The 21,205-nt window shown below is 49.5% G+C and overlaps 6 protein-coding genes across 6 annotated transcripts; 2 read left to right on the top strand and 4 right to left on the bottom strand.

Annotated features, from left to right (window-relative positions):
• Window positions 1-50: 50 nt before the first annotated feature.
• Window positions 51-1,390, bottom strand: BKA55DRAFT_551413 (uncharacterized protein). Its single transcript, XM_046191364.1, has 2 exons — window positions 1,067-1,390; window positions 51-1,013 (listed from the first exon to the last, which is right to left on the bottom strand). Exons 1-2 carry the CDS (start codon window positions 1,317-1,319, stop codon window positions 475-477), a joined length of 792 nt encoding a protein of 263 aa, XP_046057123.1. The 5' UTR covers window positions 1,320-1,390; the 3' UTR covers window positions 51-474.
• A 102-nt stretch (window positions 1,391-1,492) lies between these two features.
• On the top strand, window positions 1,493-2,357 carry BKA55DRAFT_551411 (uncharacterized protein). Its single transcript, XM_046191363.1, has 2 exons — window positions 1,493-1,733; window positions 1,792-2,357. Exons 1-2 carry the CDS (start codon window positions 1,603-1,605, stop codon window positions 2,069-2,071), a joined length of 411 nt encoding a protein of 136 aa, XP_046057122.1. The 5' UTR covers window positions 1,493-1,602; the 3' UTR covers window positions 2,072-2,357.
• A 139-nt stretch (window positions 2,358-2,496) lies between these two features.
• Window positions 2,497-7,254, bottom strand: BKA55DRAFT_588801 (uncharacterized protein; the record flags this gene model as incomplete). The annotated part of the gene is made up of 8 exons (XM_046194840.1): window positions 2,497-3,664; window positions 3,718-3,934; window positions 3,995-4,160; window positions 4,397-4,524; window positions 5,432-5,589; window positions 5,907-6,451; window positions 6,506-6,793; window positions 6,850-7,254. The coding sequence occupies 8 exons, from the start codon at window positions 7,252-7,254 to the stop codon at window positions 2,497-2,499; spliced, it is 3,075 nt and encodes a 1,024-aa protein (XP_046057121.1).
• A 1,344-nt stretch (window positions 7,255-8,598) lies between these two features.
• BKA55DRAFT_42801 (heme peroxidase) lies at window positions 8,599-10,188 on the bottom strand. Its single transcript, XM_046186051.1, has 2 exons — window positions 9,921-10,188; window positions 8,599-9,805 (listed from the first exon to the last, which is right to left on the bottom strand). The coding sequence occupies exon 2, from the start codon at window positions 9,803-9,805 to the stop codon at window positions 8,729-8,731; it is 1,077 nt and encodes a 358-aa protein (XP_046057120.1). The 5' UTR covers window positions 9,921-10,188; the 3' UTR covers window positions 8,599-8,728.
• Window positions 10,189-11,877: 1,689 nt separating this feature from the next.
• On the bottom strand, window positions 11,878-14,497 carry BKA55DRAFT_732484 (uncharacterized protein; the record flags this gene model as incomplete). Its single annotated transcript, XM_046201221.1, has 5 exons — window positions 14,133-14,497; window positions 13,851-14,066; window positions 13,697-13,800; window positions 12,098-13,303; window positions 11,878-12,046 (listed from the first exon to the last, which is right to left on the bottom strand). Exons 1-5 carry the CDS (start codon window positions 14,199-14,201, stop codon window positions 11,878-11,880), a joined length of 1,764 nt encoding a protein of 587 aa, XP_046057119.1. The 5' UTR covers window positions 14,202-14,497.
• A 1,201-nt stretch (window positions 14,498-15,698) lies between these two features.
• BKA55DRAFT_683411 (SacI homology domain-containing protein) lies at window positions 15,699-19,820 on the top strand (the record flags this gene model as incomplete). Its single annotated transcript, XM_046198501.1, has 4 exons — window positions 15,699-16,345; window positions 16,393-18,218; window positions 18,272-18,491; window positions 18,548-19,820. The coding sequence occupies 4 exons, from the start codon at window positions 15,699-15,701 to the stop codon at window positions 19,818-19,820; spliced, it is 3,966 nt and encodes a 1,321-aa protein (XP_046057118.1).
• Between the last annotated feature and the right edge of the window lie 1,385 nt (window positions 19,821-21,205).

Below are 21,205 nucleotides of genomic sequence, written 5' to 3'. Positions count from 1 at the left end.
AATGGTTAGGCACTTTAGTATCGTAAGGTAGGTATAGCCTTTGAAACTTGCCTTAATATCAAATAGGATGCCATTGATCTATCACCTATCCAGTCTCAATTTAAAACATGTACTTCCTCTATCTTGGCATGTCTCAATAAATTTGCTCCCTATTAAACAATAGTCATATGCCGGAAACCAAGAATCAGTCTCTTGTTGTCCCCTTCAGCTCACTCACACGACACTCAGGCCATAGAGTCAGACCGAACAATATATCACCACGCAAGGAAACTCATGATAAACAATGCAGAAGGACTCAGTCCAACTCCGGAATTGCAGGTTTTGACTCACTCACAATAATCATCTCGTCCTAGGTAAATCAGGGGTATCAGACTATTTTCCAACCCAGCCATCCGTAACGCCATGCCATACCGTTTACATGCCATAAATCATGCGAAAAGCGCGCCCATAAACAAGAACGGAATCAAACAGAATTCAAAGTCCATAGCGTGTGACACACTCTTCCTTATGCGCCTCCAAGCAATCCAGTGCGCAGACTCTTGTTCCGCACTTCATACATCTCACACGTCCCCAGTACCCGCAGACCTCACAGAACGATCTAACGGGGTACTTGTTGTCTCGGTGGCCCGTTACTTCACCATAGTTTAAGGGAGGGTATGAAAGAAGCTTGCGCAGCTCCTCATCGGATGGCATATCGGGAACACGCGACATAAGTAAAGGATCGTTGTCACCAGGGTGACTCGGTGGTAAAGGTCTCAATGACTCGGGAAGAACAGGCGGAACGTCGACGTCGGCCATCGTTGTGTCTTCTTCTTGCGCTGGTTTGGAGGATGAGGGAGTATCTCTTCGACTATTCGATGGTCGTTTGTTGTTTGCGCCGGAGGCAGTGGATCGAGAACTCGCAGTGTTGGACTCTGCAAGTGCCTGCATCGCGAGGAAATCATCTAAGTGATTTCCGAATGTCTTTTGCGATTGTAAAATCTTACGAACATTAGGTGTGTGTTTTCCTTGCGCTGCCAGAAGTCAGTCTCTCGTCTTTCACGTAATCCTGAGGTCTCGCGCATACTTCTTCCACTCTTGACTGGCAACGGTATTGTGTTATCCTTTCCGCCATCCTTATCCAAAGCCTCGGCTTCCTTTCGAACTTTATTATCTTGTCGAGCGGTCAAATCGCTATATGTAAGACCAGGAACATTCCTGGCGCGCTTCCTGTTGGTTGGTGCTGTAGGGCGACTGATTGTATTGTCGGGGACATAAGCCCAGCCTGGCGCTGAGGTTGTCTTTGCGCTGGCGAGCTCAATGACCCCAAAATTGTTCATTGTCGTCTATAATTCAGGATCATGAGAAGAAGAACATGACAAAGGGAGAGTATCGAGGACCTAGAAAATCCACACTGGACCGCTGGTGTCGTGACGTAGCCAATCACGAGCCAGAAAGCTCGTACAGCACACTCCAACTCCTGCCGAGCTCAGAATATTCCGAGCACCCGGCTCCGATAGTAGCTCTGTCGTAACTGTACCTCTGACGTCCATCGCCATCGATATCTATTGCCCTCACGAGATAAACACCGCACAACCCGACGTCCACCACCGAAATCGCAACATGTCTTTCGCCTCAAGAATCCTTTCCTCCAGCAGCCGCGCGCTCGCTACCCGATCCTTCAGCACCTCTGCCCGACGAATGGCCGATTCGCCTCTTCCTGCCAGGAAACCTCTGGGAGCTTTCCGTGGAGGGTTAGTGATGATAGAAACAGCTTTTTGACGGAAATAATGTTGTTGACTTTGTTGTCAGTCTTTTCGGCTTCCTTCTCGGTAGCTTCCTGTCCGGCAGCGCGGCCTACAGCTATCTCCTCAAGGAGTACAAGACCGCCAACGACCTGTTGACCGAGGATATCTATGTACGTAACGAAGGAGATGAGGCAACTGATAAGGGACAACCTCATCTAATTGTCCTCATATTTCAATCGCTTGTCCAGGTGCTAACATTATTCGGCCAGACTCTCCAAGCCTCCGTCACCCGTCTGAGCAACTACGTCCAGGCTCTCGAGACCAGGACACAGGGCAAGAAATAAACGGAAAACACGGGACAAAGAGGCATAATTGTTTAAAATAGTCGGAACTGGGAGGCAGAATGAGCTCCTTCGGCTCTCTGCTGGACGTGTTGAAATGAGGATGGCTCCCATTGCATTTCCTATCAGTATTTGGGTATGAAATTGTCATGGCAGGCGATTGAGGAGATTTGTACGATCATGTGCTACGTTGCGAGCATTACTGCAAGCCCAATTCATAAGATATCATGCGGTCTGTGTAAGAGAAACATTGAAGTCTCGGTGAAGCTGAGACAGATATCAATATAGTAGTCAAGTCATGAAATGGTCCCATTGCCACAGAAACTAAAACCTAGAGAGGTGCGATCAAATGTGAGCACCCAAAAAAACCCGCGCCCAAAAAAAATCAGATACACCCCATTTTGTATACTATTGTTGACATCAATTCTTTACAGCTCATCATGGACATCCTCCTCCTCCTCGGCCTCCTTCTTCTCCTCCTTCTTCTCCTCACTGGCGGCGGGGGCAGCCTCCTCAGTGCCCTCCTCCTTGACGGGGAGCTCGGCCTTGTACTTGCCGTTCTCCTTGATGAAGTTGGCGAGGTCCTCGACGGTGCGAGAGCCCTGGTAGGTGATGGGAGCGTCCTTAGCACCAGCGGGGAAGAGCTTGATGGTGGGGAATCCCTGAATCTCGTCGGGGACATCGTTCAGGGTAGCGTCGACCTTGGCGATGACGACCTTGTCCTTGAACTCGGAAGCGGCGAACTGAGAAGCAAGGTCATCGTACTTGGGGGCAAGAGCCTTGCAGTGACCGCACCAGGGAGCGTAGAACTCAATCAGGACATCCTTGGTGTCATCGAGGACAATGTCATTGTAGCTCTTGGCGACTACAACAGTGACGGGACCCTCCTGGGTCTCGGGGATGGGCTCAGACTTGATGCTAGGCTCAATCTTGCCAGCGGCGAAGTCCTCAACGAACTTGGCAATGTTGTCATGTGTGATCTCCTTCTCCTGGTCGAAGGGGAACTTCTGGTTCTTGACAACCTCCTGGATGGCGAAAGAGGGGAACTTGTCAGTCTTGAGGTTCAAGTTACCGGCGTGAGCGCCGAAGGACTTGGCGTCAATTGTGGCAAAGTTGATCTTGCCCTTGAACTTCTCAGCGATGGGCTTGAGGGCATCGCCAAGCTCCTTGCGCTCCTCAGGAGTCTCAGAGAAGATGTATGCGAGGGGAATGCCAGCGGACATGTAGCCGGCGTAGGTCTCAGGGCCAACCTCTCCAATGAGAGGGGTGGCAGAGGTGGTAATGAAGGAGGCAATGGCATCCTTCTCGAACTTCTCGGTGAAGGTGTTCTTGCCCTCATCGAAAGCCTTGTAGACAACCAGGGCGGGGGCCTTGACGCCCTCAGCCTCGGCAACAGCAGCGTCGTTGACGCCACCGAAGAGGTAGGTATCGCGGAGACCCTCAGCAAGCTTGGAGAAGGTCTCGTTGGAGCTCTTATCGTCGGCGTTGAGGTAGGCGACGACAACAACCTTGTCGGCGGTCTTGAACTCCTCGAGGGTGTCCTTTGTGAGAATGGAGACAGCGGGGAGGGACTGCTTGATCATGTAGGAAGTGATACTGGAAATTTTGTCAGTCGAAATCTCAGCTGATCATGACAAGTGTCGACTTACCCAGCAGCCTTGCGCTGGCCAGAGTAGGGAGTGACATTATCGAGGCCACGGAAGACCTTGAGGGTGGGGTAACCCTCGACGCCCTGGTCTCTACAGAGGTCGGACTCCTCAGTGCAGTCAATCTTGGCGAGCTTGATGTTCTTCTCCTTGAGGGTCGTAGCGGCCTCCTCATACTCGGGGGCGAGGGCCTTGCAGTGGCCACACCAGGGAGCAAAGACTGTAGAAAGACACTGTTAACAGCTGATGGAGGGGAAGAGAGGAGTCAATGGAGTCTTACACTCAGCGAGGACGAGATCGTTGGCCTTGACGAACTCCTCGAAGTTGTCCTTGGTCAGCTGGTGAACGTCTGAGTCGGCAGCAGAGGCATAGGCAGCCAGAGCAGCCATGAAGCTGCAAGCGATCTTCTTGTGGTGCATGATGGGCTGTCTTTTTGTTGGGGTATCCTATAAAACACAAAGAGAGGGTTTCGCTGAACAGGACAGGACAGACAAGATAAAAGAAGGAGGAGGAAGAAGATTTGAGTTGGGAAGTGGAGGGAAGATGGAGGAGAGTTTTGTAGTTGGAGCTTGAGGACAGGTAACGTACATCAACATCCACATCCACAGCCGCCGCATGTACCGTACTGTAGAGAAAGCTACGGGAGGGTACAATCGTTCGAGAGAGGTTGGAGCCAACTAACAGCAGTCAACCCCACTCGGAGACAACTCCCGCTAAGTCTTGCGCGGGTCAAAGGCGGAGGGGTGAGGGATTGCCCGGGGGGTCCAACTTTCAATTGAACAAGTGTCCCTTTTGTTTGGTGGCACTGGACTTTCTATCGATGATCAAGCACAAGCCCAGAGCCCATACCGCCGGAGCACTCTGCAGACAGGCACGGCCCCTCCAAAGCGGCGGAAAGCTAGTGGGCTTTCTTACCGGGCTCTAAGCTCTTTTAGGCCGTAGTGATGGTCCAGCGCTGCTTGTCATTGGGCGAAGCTGCCCTACAGGAAGCGCCAAAGCCCCTCAGCTGCTGTAGGGTCCCTGGGCCCACAGGGGCAGGACAACCCGCCGCTGAACTGCTTATGGATCATGGATCGTCAAGGAATGAGAGGGCATTAAGGCATTGAGGCATTGGATGTTGGTTCAATGTGATACAAATCTTTATAATTAGTTGAAGGATCGTATTCGAAACAGACTAGACATTTCACAATGAGAAAGTAGCTTTTCTTTGATTTACCATTGTTTGTTACTGTTTATGTTGGACTATCACCTACACCACATTCCCACGAAACTCTGATGATGACGGATTAGGGAAGTGCAAAGACAATTGCCCAATTAAGCTGCAATAAATACGGGATTTGATGCTCCGAAAGGCTCTAAACCCCTGGCTAAATGAGATGACATTTGGAGTAATAATTACAGATCAACATCTGTTCAATGTGGCAACACCTTCGTCTCATGCCAAAAGGCCACGTCTCTGTGACAGCCTAGGTACATACACAGCCCAGCCTTGCCAATGTTGAACGTGACATGGAGGGGCTGTTCACGGTGTGCCGTAGTTAAAATTAGAGGAATGGCACCCATTATCTGCTTATTGATCGATATTCTTTTCCACGAATTACTAATCCAGCCTCTAAACCATATTTTGGGCCTAACTTTCTTGTCGCCTCAGACCAATCCTGATGGTTGTAACGCTCCAAGTTCTTAGGACTCGGGGGACCTCATTCATGCCATTCACCTTCTGAATCCACCCAAACCCTCCGCGAAATTAAACAACCAATGCTAAGTCCAGCTAGCCAGCCTATATGTAGTTGAGTCAAACATTGGAAAGTGGCAATATGTGATTCCCGTGAGAAACAAAGACGTGTCACAGGAATGAGGCGAAACATGATCCCGCTTTACTCAGCTCATCGGCCCCACGGGACGGTCAGTTTACGGCCCCACCATAATATTTCCGCCGTCACCTATAAGACAGCAAAGTACATACCAGATAGTATTCGTACCCAACTTTGTTCAATACAGAATTATCAGCTTCTGAGGTGAAGGTGACAATAAGCCAATACATGGATACCGCTGATATGGGTCTTCAGTCCTAAGCCAAGAAAAGTTCAAAGAGGTTCCCAGCTTTCAAAGTCGTAATCATGCTGAATTTAATGCTATCTATGGCTTGACAATGCTCCGTATATCATTATATCCGTCTCCTACTCATTTACTTGCTATGAGGTCCCCGAGGTTTAGGTGGTGCTCGGTGATACTGGATTGGCCACTTGACATCAACATCCAGCTGATGAGCAGCGCTGAGAACAAAGTCGGGTTCCCTGAGGAACTGTCTTGCAGCAAGCACAAGATCAGCCTTAGGATCCTCATTCTCCTGGACAAGCGAGCGAGCAAAAGGACCATCTGTAATGTAACCAACAGTTCCAATCAGGAGCTCTTTTCCATCAGCACGAACGGCATCGCGGATCTTGCCTGCCAGGTCGGTCTGGACGGTTTGATGGACCTTGATCTTTTGCGCCTTCAAGTTGCCTCCGCTACTGATATCGAGAACATCAACCCCTGCGGCAGGAAGTTGTTTTGCGAGCTGAATACTGCTCTCGAGATCCCAGGAAGGCTCGTCATTCCATTCCATCCACTCGGTAGCCGAAATCCGCACCCAGACGGGCAATTCCTCAGGAACAACAGCTCGAACAGCTTCAATGATCTCAAAGAGGAGACGAGTACGGTTCTCAAAGCTACCTCCGTACTGGTCTGTTCGTTTCTGACATCATGTCAGTTGATGAACTATTCTCGGTGAGTATGAAATACTACTTACATTGGAGAGAGGCGAGAGGAACTGGTGTAAGAGGTAACCGTGAGCTGCGTGGATTTCAATGACATCGAAACCAGCCTTGGCGGCTCGTACAGCCGAGTCCTGCCATTTCTGCACAAGATCCTTGATCTCCTCGGTCCTCAACTCGTGAGGTGTACCAAAGTCTTCAGCGAACGGGATAGCACTGGGGGCGACAATATCATCTGGCCAGCCGCCGACTTCTTTGGTAGCAAGTGCTTTGTTTACAGTACCGCCGATCCAAGGCGCAACTGTGCTCGCTTTTCTGCCAGCCTGAAGTATATGTTAGTCCAGGAATGTTGAGACTTTTTCTGAAATAATGAACCTACATGAGCGAGTTGAATGGCAGCCTTGGTGTTTTGGCTGTGGATGAAGTCCGTGATACGCTTCAGAGGGACAATTTGGCTATCCTCCCAGAGACCAGAGTCCTCAGGACTGATCCGACCACGGGGTTCAACAGCAGTGGCCTCAACAAAGACGAGACCAGCACCTTGAAGAGCGAACTGGCCAAGGTGAACAAGATGAAAATCTGTTAGGTGACCATCCTTGGCGGAGTAAGTACACATAGGAGAAACGACAAAGCGGTTCTGCAGCTCAACGCCACGAGTGCGGAGAGGCTTGAAGAGCGTTGGGGCCGAATCGGTCTTGAGCGGGGTTCCGGCCGGGGGCTCTTGGGCCGGGGTGAAGTAAGGAACCCCGGAGGCTGCCTTGTTCTCGATATTTGCGCTGCCCATGGTCGTACGTGACCTCGAAGTAAGTTTTGTGTTGTCTAGGTTGAAGAGTTGTCGATGTTGTGAGTATTTATGCTAAAGTCGGGTTGGTTTAAGGCTCTTGGCGGTTACAGAATCCTGCGCCGTGTTGATGCAATTCCACTGAGTTCCAAGTATCCACCAAATCAACTGAGAATGGTTGCAGGATACAAAGGCTCAATTCTGAGGGATTGTTGTCTTTATATCTAGGTAGAGCGTGGGAAGACATGGTATTTATATCACTAACACTAACTGTCTTCCAATTTGATCCATTGACACCTCGATGGCGATCTCGCTTCATGCCTAGCTCTCTACCATCAAGACGGTCATAGTTTGCTCAGCTAAGCGAACAATGACGTGCGAACAGAAAATTCCAACCTTACTAAAGGTATTGCAACCATTATCGATCCGTTATTCAACTCTGGCATCCAGGAATCGTTTCCCTCTCGGGTTCCTAGTGTCCGATTTGCGAGCAAACGCTGAATAATCAAAAGAGTTAAGCCGGGCCCCCTCTTCTACGCCTTCGGCTGATAACGTTATCATTCCAAGGCCAAGCATTCAACTCTCAGATAGCACATTTACAAGGCAGTTCTGGTTAACTCATGTTCCTTCACAGTTGAACTTGGTCTCGATATCGAGGGCAAAGAATAAAAAGCTGCCCGAATCAAATAAGTCGGGGTGACTCGTCCTATATTAGACTTGCCACTATAAGTAAATGTCTTGATCTCTTGGTTTTACAATTCTATACTTCAATTTCAGTGCAAGAACTTGCTCTCACTGATACATGTATCGTACAATATTCATAATTAAGTTTTCATTTTAATCACCTATTTATTCCTCCTCTCGAGACAGACACCTCCGAGTGTCTGCATTTTGACTTCAAGTATATATGAAGGAGAACATACATAACATACCTCATGGGCATAGCCAAGTAGCTCAATGTTATGGCACCTTATATATGTTTTGTTTCACAGTTTTGGTACAATCACCAAAAAAAGATCAGCAACGCTACTTCGAAAACAGCCTGGACAAAGCCAAAATGCCTGGTGTGGCAGACGCAGGAACAAGCCCAATGATCATCAGACCCTTGAACAAGGCGCCGTCATGAAGCGTCATGGTTACAGTTGCGGCCCGGACCGATCTCACTCAAACGACACACAGTGTTACACATTAAAGCAGAACTCAAGACACAACATTTAAAAAGTATGAAATTTCTTCTTCCTTTTGGTCTCTACCGTATAAGACGGTAGACATCTTAGTCTATTGGCACGCTCATGTTGTCAAAACTCATGACATGGTCTATACCTAGGCTGGCGATCTAAACCAGCACCCAATGATTACAACCAAAACTCCGGATATCGCTCTTCTTCAAGTTCATCAATAAAATGATGACCAAATTCAGTTCTCGCATAATTCCTACAAAGGCATCTCAAGCAGCTCTCTGTCTTGTTTTGATAACTTATTCCTGGTTTGTGGGCTTAAAGGTCCAGCGCTGGTTCTCAGTACCCTGGGCGAAAGGAACACCGAGCTCAAATAGTCGGAGAACGACGTCGGAAAAGTCCTTGAAGAAGGCATCGTTGTCCTTGGCGTACTTCTCGACCCAAGGCTTGAACTTCTTGTCCTCGATCAGGGCAATGTCACTAGGAAGCATCATCAGAGACTTGGTAGACTTGTCCTCGTACTGGGCAGGGCCGTTCCACTTCTTCCACTGCCACTTCTCCTCGACAAGGAGACGGAAGTAGTCGTTGGTCAGGACGGTGGGGGAGAAAGTCCAGGGACCCTCGTAGCCGGATCGGTCGGTGTGGCAGCGGCCGAGAGCGTGGGCGCCGGAGAGAGCAACAATCTCCTGGTCGTTGAAGCCCATACGGTAGAAGATGTCTCGGAGATGTCCAGAGCGCTTGGAGGCGTCGGGAAGACGTCCGTCAGGTGTACAACCAGAGACATCACGGTCAGAGCGACCGGGTCGGTAAGGAATGGCAGGGCCTAACATCTCCTGGATAGCGCAAACGCCAGCGAGGATCCAGAGATCAGAGTAGGTGATCCAAGGGAACTTCTCCTTTACGGGCTCGAGGAAGTTACGGGCAGCAGCCAGACCAGCATTGGCGCCGTGGTCAGCCTCAGGGGCGAATCGCATGGTGGCACCGTTGCTGCCACCAGTGCCAGTCTCCTTGTCGTAGGTACCGCTGGCGTGCCAAGCGAGACGGACGAGAACGGGACCGTAGCTACCATCATCATAGTCGTCCTTCTCCTCCAGGCGAGCAGCAATCTCGTTGTAAACCTTCTGATAGTCGTCCTTGGTGGGGTTGAAAACCTTAGGAGTAGCGGAAGAAGCACCGTTGGCATAGAAGTAGTAACCAGCGCCACCAGCGACAGCGGCACCGGTCAACCACACCCAGGCGGAAGATGACTTCTGTGCGGGCTCAGAAGAGTAGTATCGGCGACCCTGTTGGCGGATAACCTGTCTAGGAGCAATGGCGAAGCCGTTGCGAGTGGCACGAGTAGCCGCACGGGCAAACTGTCGGGTAGCGGAGGCCATCTGTGAAGCGCAAGCGTTAGTTACAAGTTGAGAAGACGAAGGGTATGTGTGCTTTTTGTCGAGGTTGCCGAGGTGAAAAAAGCTTGTCCCTTGTAGTGCTATGATTTCAACGTACCTTGAATGTATAATATTACAAAGTGGTAAGACGCTTTGGCAGTGTGACTTCAAGGAAGTATAAAGAGAGAATGAAAGAGGAAGAAGTAAGATTCGAGACGAGAAGGTACAGTGGCATCTATTAAGGGATGCGTCGGTCGAAGTGGCGGGAAGCCGAGGGCGAAACGGGGACCTGCCGTGTCAGTGCCAGGAAGTCAGGCAGTCCCGACCCTATAACCTCCGCCGGGACACGATTCATGGAAGGTTGCCGAACGGGGCAGGCAACTTCTATCTCAAGCCCAAGCCCTTTCCATTTCCGTGCCGGAGTGTTTCGATCTTTGACTTGTACATGATCCGAGATCGGGAGGACCATGATATAGAATTGCTGTTATTCACTGAGGTACTGGTCTGAAGAACTCTTCGTTCAGATATCACTACCATCAATGTACCACAAATTGATTCCTAACATCAGCTCAACTTCCCCAGGTACTCTCGCCTCGGAGCTGTACCCGGCTTCATGAACCGGCGCGATGCCTTGAAATTGAACATCAACAATTGGCTAGTTTGATATCTCAGCCCCATTTCTTTTCTCAAACCTGGCGGGGGATGACGCCCTTATGGATCGGGTGGAGTCGGTGGAGATCCTTGGTAATGAAGATTCTCTCGCCTCTGAGAGGTTGCTAATGCTGAGGCCTGTCGAAGGACAGCAGGGGTCATTCATTGAACATTCAGTGTTATGCCCGCCTACGATCTAGCAACACTTCAACATGAGGCTCATGGGACGAGTCGTTCAAAAACGGTTTCCATGTGTCAAGCCAAAAAGGGAAGACCCTCTCGGCTGTGAACCACGAGGCGACCAACCATTAGAGTTCAGCTAGTCGAATTTGGAGAGACAAGAGAAAAATTCTGATGGATTGGGACCGTGAAAGTAACCCTCCATTACAGAATTTCAACGCCTCATCAGCTAACGCACGGGGATCATCAGTCAGCAGTGGGCGGCGTGGCACCCGAACCGAAACGGGCGTCGGTCTCCGATTGTTTCACGGCAATTATGGCACAGAAGATCGGATCAGAATCGTTATGATACAATACCTTTGATTGGATTGTTCTCTTTGAATGAAATCTTTGACATCGAAAGAAGATTTGTCATATGTTGCTTTTCGTAAATAGATACAAGAGCAACAAGACCCTGCACAAGCGGGTACTTATGGAATCTTTTCTCGGCAACAGGGGTCTACCCCAAAGATTCCAAATCGCTTGTCTCGCATGTGATTTCGTCATATCAGCAAATTACAACCTATTCTGAACTCTTTTGCCTAACACTCACCTTTAAAGCTACAGTCATGTTCTCCTACAACAACGCATCTCTGATCACACGAATACGCCTCCTTTTGACCCTTGCCCTGCTGCCCAAGAAATTATCTGCAAACTCCTATGTTTCTCGTCTCCCCAGATTTACATACCTAGATACCTAGCCACGATCGTAACCCTAATCGAATGATTGAACATCCCGAATCCTGGAGAGAAACTCTCTCCGACAATCCTCCAGTGGGGACGGAACATTTCGATGAAGTCGTCGGCGAGTGTTGCCAGTGGCTTCCTCTAATAAGAAACTAATGCAAGTGCTCGTTACCCCACAAGATCTGGACCGGACACCAGTTTGATGTCCCACTCATCAACAGCTTCATCTCAAGGTTATATATAGATTTCGTCTACAACTTGTGATGTGTCGTCAAGAACAATTCTCTGTCCGTCAAATTAAGGCCACTTCCAACTTTCAAGACTCAGCAATATGCTCAAGAGCCGTACCTTATCCTCCAGGTTCATCCAAGCCACATCTGCTATTGTATATATGTGCAGGGGCGCCGTTTCGTTTATAGTACAACTCGAGTGCCCCACACTTGATTAAGTCCTCCTGGATATCAGCGCCTCGAACACCTTTCACCTCCAGTTTAGTTCAGTCCATCATTTTTTCATCCTCAGTTGAAGTCTGCGTTGCCCTGCGCGTCAGCGTCTGGCTCCCCATGTGTCTCGTAGAAGTGAGAGTATTGGGCCTCGGCCCTCTGCTTGCTCGCCTCGTCCAGCTCTCCCTTTGCAGCCCCATTCTCCTTGCCGCTGCCCGTAGAGAGTTTCACTACCGATGATGGCCTTTAAATTGTTAGCTAGTATTCGACCGTATCGCAGAGCATATAAACTTACCCAAAGATTTCTCTATCGATTTGCAAGAATACCTTCATAGCATCCTTGTCACCTCTCTCGACCAAGTACGTGAGATATACTTGGGTCAAGTCCTTCTTGACTGATGGGGAGAGTCGGCTTCGTTCTCGAAGCTCGTCGAATACTTTCTTCATGCGCTCGCCGTGTTGGGCTTCATTCTCGGCGCTCGTTGGCTGATCCAGCTCAAATTTGAACCATCGATCCCAGAATAACCTGCTGTCCGCGCACCACTGTACATTCTTGACGAAAACCCCACGAGCCTCTTCCACAGAACCCTTGACTTTCCAGAGCAACAGAGCCCATTCTGCGACCAAAGCAGTCTTAGTGTACACGTCTACCGTGGCAGAGTCGATCTGGTTCTTAAACACCTGAATAGCAGCGTCAAGGCCGTTCTGTCGTCGCTGAACATTGGCCCATGACACAATGACCTCGACGCAGTCTGGTAGCCTCAGAAGGATTGCCTCATGGATGTCGAGAGCAACATCAACTCGGCCAGCACTCTCTTCGAAGTAAGCCCATTGCAGTCTGATGCCTGGTCGACTAACAGGCACGAACATCGTCGAAGCACGCGCATAGATGTTGCGAACTTCCTCTTGCTTGCCTTCCTGGCCACTCATCCACCGGGCATATCGGAACCAGAGGTCGTCGTAATAAGCGCATGTGACAAGGCATCGCTCATACAAAGCAACGGTTCTTGTAAAATCGCCTTCAGCTTCCTCGAAATCCAGGTATTTGCGCCAGTTTACCAAATCCTTGTGTTCCAAAGCAGTAACGTGAAAGTAGGGTCTTTTAATCTCCGATTCGTAGGTCCATCGCTTCGATACCTCGGTTTGTGTCGCGGTGAAGATTTCGTAGTACATGGCATCGATCTTTGCACGAACATCGCGCTCAATCTCCAATTCGGCTTTAGGACCGCCGCCATAAGCAATTGTTTCAGCCTCGACCTCGGCCCTGAAACGCGAAAGATCCTCGGCAGACACCACATCTGTAATGGGTTGATTGTGTGATAGCGATCGAAACCTCTCGTAGTAACGTGCATACTGGTGCATTGGTATGCGAATGATTCGTGCATGGATTGCGTAAATCTTGTCCTGTGCTTCCTGACGCTCTTCGTACTCAATGTACTTGTCCCAGAAAGGGTGGGCAAGAAAATCGAGTCCGACAAAGGCTGATCCTCGCTCAAAGAGTCTAGAGAAAAGGGTTAGCAGGTGAGCTCATTGCGGAAGGGATAACTCAGGGGAAAGGGTGGAGAGGATTAATACAGAGGGGAAGATGGTTGTGCGAGTGAGTAGCAAAACCGATATCATGTTCTACCGAGCGGGTGCGGGTGACGTGTAACGCAGGGACGACTTTGGAGTTTAGAACGAGCACGGATTGAGCATCAACAGAGCCTGGCAGGGAGCGTGAGAAAGCGTCCCGGCTAAAGGGGCTATCGCAGGCATATCTCACCATCAGACACTTTGATAGTAGAGTGTAGAGCCCTCGCGGATATGTCGACCGAGACCACTCAGGTCAAGCGGGAATACTGCGCCAGAAGGCATGTTAAGGGAAGGGGAAGGAAACCATCCAAATGGAACTTACTCTCTGACGAGGTGTGGGTCATGGGTTGTCTCCATCTTGAAGGAGCAGTAGTCCGTCCACAAGTCGACAGAATTGGTGATGCTTGCGCATCCTCTCTCGTATACCTGTAACATTATGTCAGCCGCGTCGCAGGCAACCTCTGGAGTGTACCGACCATCTCAGCAGACTCGGGGCCGGCAATGTTGAACTCCATGTCGGCATACTTCTTCCAATAGCCAAAGAGGAGAGGAAACTTGATGAGGAATCTGTCGTAGGCATCGCGGAAGGTTGCTAGTGCTTGAGGACTTGAGTTGCGGTTCAAGCCACCCTCCAATGTCTCACAAGCTTTGATGAGGTTTTCCCAGTGCTCGAAGTTATCGGGGTCAGACTCCTGTTATTTCGCCAAGCCATCAGTGATCAAGTTAAGATTTATGAAAGAATACAGGTGAAAGCTTACCACCTCAGCATTGTGCTTGCGCACAGTTGCGTACTCCTCATCGGAACCGAAATGACCGAAGTCGCTCATGACGTTAGAGTAATTAGTGTTTCGTCTTCCAGAGTCGCGCAATTTAATTGATATTAGGAAATTAGCGATGAATATTCGATTTCGCGGTGCGGGTTTGAAGTCGAGAAGTTTGTAGATAGGAGATGACGCTTGAGGCTCGTCTGTCGCGAAAGGCAGGGGCTGGTAGTTCGCGCCGCAGACAAGCTCTTTTTTTTTCAGGTACTTCCTGAGTTAGTCATTAGGTAACGAACTTTCGATGCACGTGCTCATGTCAAGACGCGCAAAATAGTCCTAGATTGGTGCTACCAGGGAATTTGATGCAAGTAGGTCTGTACTTGTCTAGCAAGTCTCCGCAATTGACATGGGTCTTTCAGATTCAGCCCGGGCCAACAATTTGCCGTTCTCAGGATGACTCAGCATCAACGAAAGCTTGCAGATATTTCTGGCGAAGCGGTGCAGGAGAAGATTTCTTCTTTTTTCTATATCCTAAAATGGGCTTATGATGATTCTCACATAAACATATGATAGGAAGAGAATGAACGCTCTCTCTTAGAGAGCATGATCTCAATTTCGAATCTGAAGCTCTGTTATTCTTTTGTTTGTATTTTTTTGCGACGGTCTCCGATTCTCGACAACATCATCTATAATCTGGTGTCTCATGACAAGATCACACATTACGGATTTTGCGCATGCCTTGGGAGCCACCTGTTTCTTTCAGATATCTCACATCTTTATGTTATTATATTGCAATATCACCGAGCTGGGCTGTCCGTTTGGAAGTGTTCCTGTCTTGGTGTCTTTCGAATCTTGCTTGGTAACTGTTCTCTCCAAGCCAAACCAAACAGTTGGGTATCTGCCTTCTATAGTCCGGGCAACATCCGTGGTAGAGTATCGTAACCTGATCTGATGTTTTATTACGACCATATGACTTGCCGCAGGTGGATATTTTATTTTAACATTGATATCAAAATACGAGTATCTTTCGTAGTTTGGAGGTACTATGAGCCTACCTTGGTGTTGAGCCATGAAATTAAATGCGCAAACTTCGCGCTCTTGACCTTATCCAAGAGTCTTCCCCCAGCGCATGATGGAGGATAGGTCTGCATGGTGATAACTGCATTATTCTCGAATGCTTCATGCTTAGACACAAATATCCAGCGCTTGGCTAGATGCCACTTGTGGGGCCTCGTCCACTGGCTATTAACAGTCAGGGGTCTCATCATGGTACCCCAGCTGAGAAACGTCATTTGTAGAGCACCCAGTCCAATCCAGCGCCTCTTACATTTATCTAACGCCCAAAGCTCGAAACTTCATCCAAACATTGGCTGAACCCTACAGAGCCCAACTACGCCCGCCCGAAAGTCTCTTGTCTCTGAAATTCCTCTTACGTGCTTCCAGTCGATCATGGGTCAAGAGAAATATTGAAATCATTTCGCAATCGCAAGCGCAATCCTACCGTGGACACGTTGAACCTTGTACCCTCTATCCGTTCTTTGTTATCCTACTGAACAATACACGATGGAATATTCCTCAGGAGCCTATTCTTCGCAGGCTCCCTCTCCCGAAAAGTCATGCGAGCTCTACATACGCGACTATCCTCATCGATCCATCGCCATTGTGTCAACCTCACATACTCTGGTTCTTCGATATACCACCTCCACCAGTGAAGCCATCGCGAACGGCTCGCTTACATCCTTAGCTGCGTCTACGAGGAGCCGCGGAAACCCCGGGGAAGCCTTGGTATCGAAATGCATGGTCGAGTTCGCACCTGTGTCGAGAGATTTATTACAGGACTATCGCCGTCTGACACATCGGCCGATCTACGGGACACTAGGCTTGATCACAGTTAATAGCGAGGTCTTTCTATCTGTCATTACGCATGCAACACGTGCTGCGACCTTGCGGCCAGGCGAGACTGTTGAGCGTATAAATGGAGTGGCGTTCTACTGCCTGAGCAGCGCGGACTACGACGATGTTGTTCCTCTCGAATCACTTGATCCGGAGTTTTCGGATTCTGTATCGGTGCAGTCCGCTCCCTATGGACAAGGTCTTGGTCGAAGAGAAGTTGCCATGGAGCACCCGTGTCATGAGCTGCGCAACCTCCTAAGCAATGGAACGTTCTACTACAGTACAGATTTCGATCTCACAAACCGACTTCAAGACAGGTTCGTTGTTATCTGAAGTTATACAGCATTAGACTGACAAGCAACAGACCAATTAATTCCAACTCGTTCGAAATTGACAATTTCGACGATGGGTTTCTCTGGAACTCATTCATGATCAGTCCTCTTGTCCAGTTTCGTTCTCGTCTCATGCCTCATGAACGAGCTGCACTTGATTCATCACGAATACTGACATCAGCAATTCGTGGTTTCTGTAAGACAATGACCATCCCGCTAAGCTCTTCACCCTTGAAGAATGTCAAGTCAGGAATGCCTTCATTTATGACACTCATATCTCGTCTATCCTGTCGCAGAGCTGGAACCCGCTTCAATTCACGGGGTATTGACGATGATGGGCATGTGGCAAACTTTGTTGAAACTGAAACCACTTTCTGGAGTCCAGCGGGAACAATGTTCTCTTATGCTCAAGTGCGCGGATCAGTACCTGTGTTTTGGGAGCAAGCAGCCGATCTCATTCCAGGTCGACAGAAGATCACAGTCACCAGATCCCCCGACGGAACACAACCTGCCTTCAACAAACACTTTGAGGAGCTTGAGCAATCGTACGGAGCTGTCCATGTCATCAATCTTCTTAGTGAGACAAAGCCTGGCGAGGTTGAGCTCAGTACACTCTACCACAATGGTATCAAACACTGTCCATTAAGTCGCGCTGGACCAGACGGATCTTCGGACCATGCTCTCTTGCGAGAAACCAATTACGATTTCCACGCAGAAACAAAGGGGCCGGCGGGATATGAGGCTGCTCGAGATATCCGCCGCTATATCGAGGACTCTACCGACGGTTTTGCATACTTTCTCGCGGAGGAGACAAGTGAGCCGAGATACGACCATGATGGTTCTGGACAGGCTCGTATGGTGGTTGTACTTCAGCAAGAGGGCGTATTCCGAACCAATTGTCTAGACTGTCTTGATCGAACTAATCTCGTGCAAACGATGATCTCACAGATGGCAGTTGAGGCTTTCCTTGGGCACCGGGGTGAATTTGCTGCCTCTGACTTCTGGATGAGACATTCCAGTCTTTGGGCAGACAATGGCGACTCTTTATCCAAGACATACGCTGGGACAGGCGCGCTCAAGTCATCCTTTACACGTCATGGCAAGATGTCTCTTGCAGGAGCTGTGGCTGACGTACGAAAGTCTGTCCAGCGTATTTATCACAACAACTTCCTCGATCCCTCTCGTCAAATCACTATTGACATGCTTTTGGGCCGTCTCGTTGGGCAGGCACCGGTCCTTCTATTCGATCCCATCAGCGATTTCGTGTCAACAGAACTGGCTAAAAGAAGTAGCGAGTTCACGTCATACAATAGCATCACCATATGGGTTGGCACGTTCAATCTCAATGGCCGAACCGAAGGCGTTAATGATGACCTTGGTCCTTGGTTATTCCCGGAGACCCTGGGAGATGCCCAGCCGGACATCTACGTGGTTGGTTTCCAGGAAATTGTAGAACTCAGTCCGCAGCAGATCATGAACAGCGACCCATCACGGAAGAACCTATGGGAGCAGGCCGTGAAGCGCAATCTTAACGATCGACAAAAGCGATTGGGAGGCGAGAGGTATGTGTTGCTACGGAGCGGGCAGCTGGTTGGAGCAGCACTCTGCATTTTTGTAAAGACGCCCAGTCTGGCCAACATTAAGAACGTGGAAGGTAGCGTGAAAAAGACTGGCATGTCTGGCATGGCTGGAAACAAGGGCGCAGTGGCGATCCGATTCGACTATGCCAACACTCATATCTGTTTTGTCACGGCACATCTGGCTGCTGGCTTTTCAAACTACGATGAACGCAACCGCGATTATGCAACAATCCATCACGGGTTACGCTTTCAGCGAAATCGTGGAATCGATGATCATGGTAAGTGCTCTTGGTACTGTGTCTGCTGAAGCCCCATATACTTACGAGAACAGACGCCGTTATCTGGTTAGGCGACTTCAACTATCGCATTGGCCTTAACTTGGAAACTGCGCGCGCACTCGTGAAGAGGCGTGATTTTGAGACGCTATACGAGAACGATCAGCTCAATCTCCAGATGGTAGCTGGATTATCGTTCCCCTTTTATTCTGAAGCTCGCATCACGTTCCCTCCGACGTACAAGTTTGACATAGGAACCGATGACTATGATACGTCGTAAGTGCACTTTCATGTATCGGTGCTTCTATTCACGGATTCTGACGGGTCTACAGTGAGAAAGCTCGCATTCCTGCGTGGACAGATCGTATTCTCAGGAAGGGTTCCAACCTCAGACAGATCTTGTATAACTCGGCACCTCTCAAGTTCTCAGATCACCGACCTGTCCACGCTGCCTTTGAGTGCAGGGTGAGCATCGTGGATGAGCAGCTGCGAGAAAAGATCAGTAAGGAGTTATATCAACGTCGAAAAGTCGAGGTCGGAGACGCAACAGCTCATCTTGGCACTGGCGAGGACAGCGATGATGAAGATCTCATTGGCTATGATTCTATTGAGCCCGGGCTTCCTCCTGCAAGTTCAGATCGCCAGAAGTGGTGGCTAGACAACAAGCAGCCCGCTCGTGCCGCGGTACCTGTGCCCAAACCCAGGAATGGGCAAGCCGTGGGACTGAATCCCAATCGTCCTTCAAATCCTTTTGGCCTCACGGAAGAGCCGGACTGGATCTCTATCCCAAGATCGTCTTCGAAGGCATCCTTGTCTAGCATGTCAAGTTCGCCATTTGAGAAGGTCAGCTTGCCTAACGTCATGGCATCAGGGTCGAGTATTCAACCTCGAAAACTACCACCCCCATATGATCCATCAGCATTGCCAGCTAAGGTCGGGCGCATGAATCTTCTAGATGATCATGCTCCTATAGGCCTTGCTGAGACGCCACCTCCGCCACCACCTCCGCGACGAGGAACATCAGGAGTAGCGGCAATGGGACAGACACCACCGAGCAACGGGTTTGGTCTTAATAGAGTGCAGACTCAACCGCTGCCACCGCCTCTTCGGCCGACATCAGCAGCTTCCCACGCTTCCCAGTTCTCGCAGAACAGCAAGGCCGGGAAACCTGCGCCGCCAGTAGCAAAGAAGCCTGCACATTTGACCACAACATCGCCAAGTTCAAGTCCAGCATTGAGCCAGGGCGCCATTGATGACGACTTTCGGCCACAACTGCCAACAAGAGCTAATACCGGAGGTCTTACAGGAAGTCCTCACTCACAGGGCATCGGGGCCGCCGCACGGAAGCCCGTGGCACCTCCGAGGCCTGGTATGAACGGGACTGGTGCAAAACCGTCTAGCTCAATCGGAGCGGTAGGACTGCCCGGTATGACGGGTGGAGTGCCATCCCGCCGGGCAGCGCCGCCTGTACAGCCCAAGCCGCATTTGCCGCAACAGAACCAAAACCAGCATCAACGGCAAGGGTCTACAGATCTATTGGGATCTCTAGGTGAAGGTCAAGAAGTAGGTGGATGGGAAACGTTGAAGCCGAGCACAAGAGCATAGGAAAAGTGAGTTGTTTTGCGGGTATAAATTAGTCTAGTACTTGGATGCCAGGCGTTTGGAAGCGTATTGATGGGCTTGAATCACTTGGGGGATGTGTGTCTTGGGGCTTGGCTTGGGTTATGACTATGGTTATGGCTTTAGTATAAAAGTAAAAAGTAAAAAGTACAAGCAGGGCTTGGTTATCATCTAAGATATTCACCGGCTGATGTTGTTGTCTCTGATGGTGTTTATGTTTCACAGCATGTGAGCCAACAACTGAATCATGTGTCACCCTATTTGTCTAACCACGAGTCGGTCAAGAAAAGCCCCTAGGATCGGAGTAGCGGCATGTTTCGGCGGTGATTCTTATAGATCGCTATCGCCAAGACGCACCTAATTAAATCGTGCCTCTCGTCGGGTGATGCATTACTGTGGCGGCCACTTGGATCAGAGCTGAGACTGCAGTTGTAAAATTGCTCCTACCCTGGAGGGGCAAGGTGGAGGGATTTATTGTGTCCAGGCCTCATGACCAAGCCCCACAGATGGTGACCTCCAATGAAATAATTCTCGGTATCTGTCGTGAAGGTGGTGATCTGATTGTTTTGTCAGAAATACTCTGCTGACTCTTTGGTCTTAACGTTAGCTGGTATTGAGTTCGGCACGAACCTTTGGTCCCGTCACCGACACTTTTTATACCGTATCCACAGTTCAGTTCTGTTGAGATGGATGACCTGAACTTACAGTATGTGCAGTACCTTCGCATCACTGAGGCTGCAGTGCTCCATGGCTGCCGTAGGTTACCGTTCACGCTGCACTCTCTCTTCCCTGTTGTGGGCACGAGACCTTGGTTGACCTTGGACGATCTAGACCAATGCTGATCATTTTATCAATCATATCACACCCTTGTATTTGACCTTGGACCTTGCACAAACCACTCTCTTCCTTCGTCTCTTCCTCTCCCCTCTCTCCACCTCTGATACACTCCTATACTCGTCCTGGGATACCCTCAATTGCAATCTCAATCCTCGATACGTGAAAGAAGACCTCCAATACCTATTGTACCCATTTACTCTAATTCACTTGGCCCGCGCTCAGAAACCCGCCCCCCCCCCCCCATCGAAGCCAAAGAGATCGTCCCCGGTCCGTGATTCCCTTAGCTCCAATCACCTTTGAACCGAACCTACCTTGCTTGACCTCGCCTTGCCTCTTTTATTTCTAAACCTTGATCGCAATTTCTCCTTTTCCCTCGCACAGAGAATCTTCACTACTCTTTTGCTTTTTCTTTCTTGATCTTTTGGGATTATCATCACAGATCGTCACAATTAAGCCTCATCTGATCTTGTGTTCGAGTCTTGTCTTCGAGATAACCCCCCAGATCCAGTACGCTCAAGCCCTTTGATAGTACG

This window comes from Fusarium redolens (assembly GCF_020744475.1).
Source record: "Fusarium redolens strain MPI-CAGE-AT-0023 chromosome Unknown BKA55scaffold_1, whole genome shotgun sequence".
Taxonomy (NCBI): Eukaryota; Fungi; Ascomycota; class Sordariomycetes; order Hypocreales; family Nectriaceae; genus Fusarium; species Fusarium redolens.
Note: the sequence above shows the minus strand (reverse complement) of the source record. Positions and strands in the feature narration are given on the sequence as shown.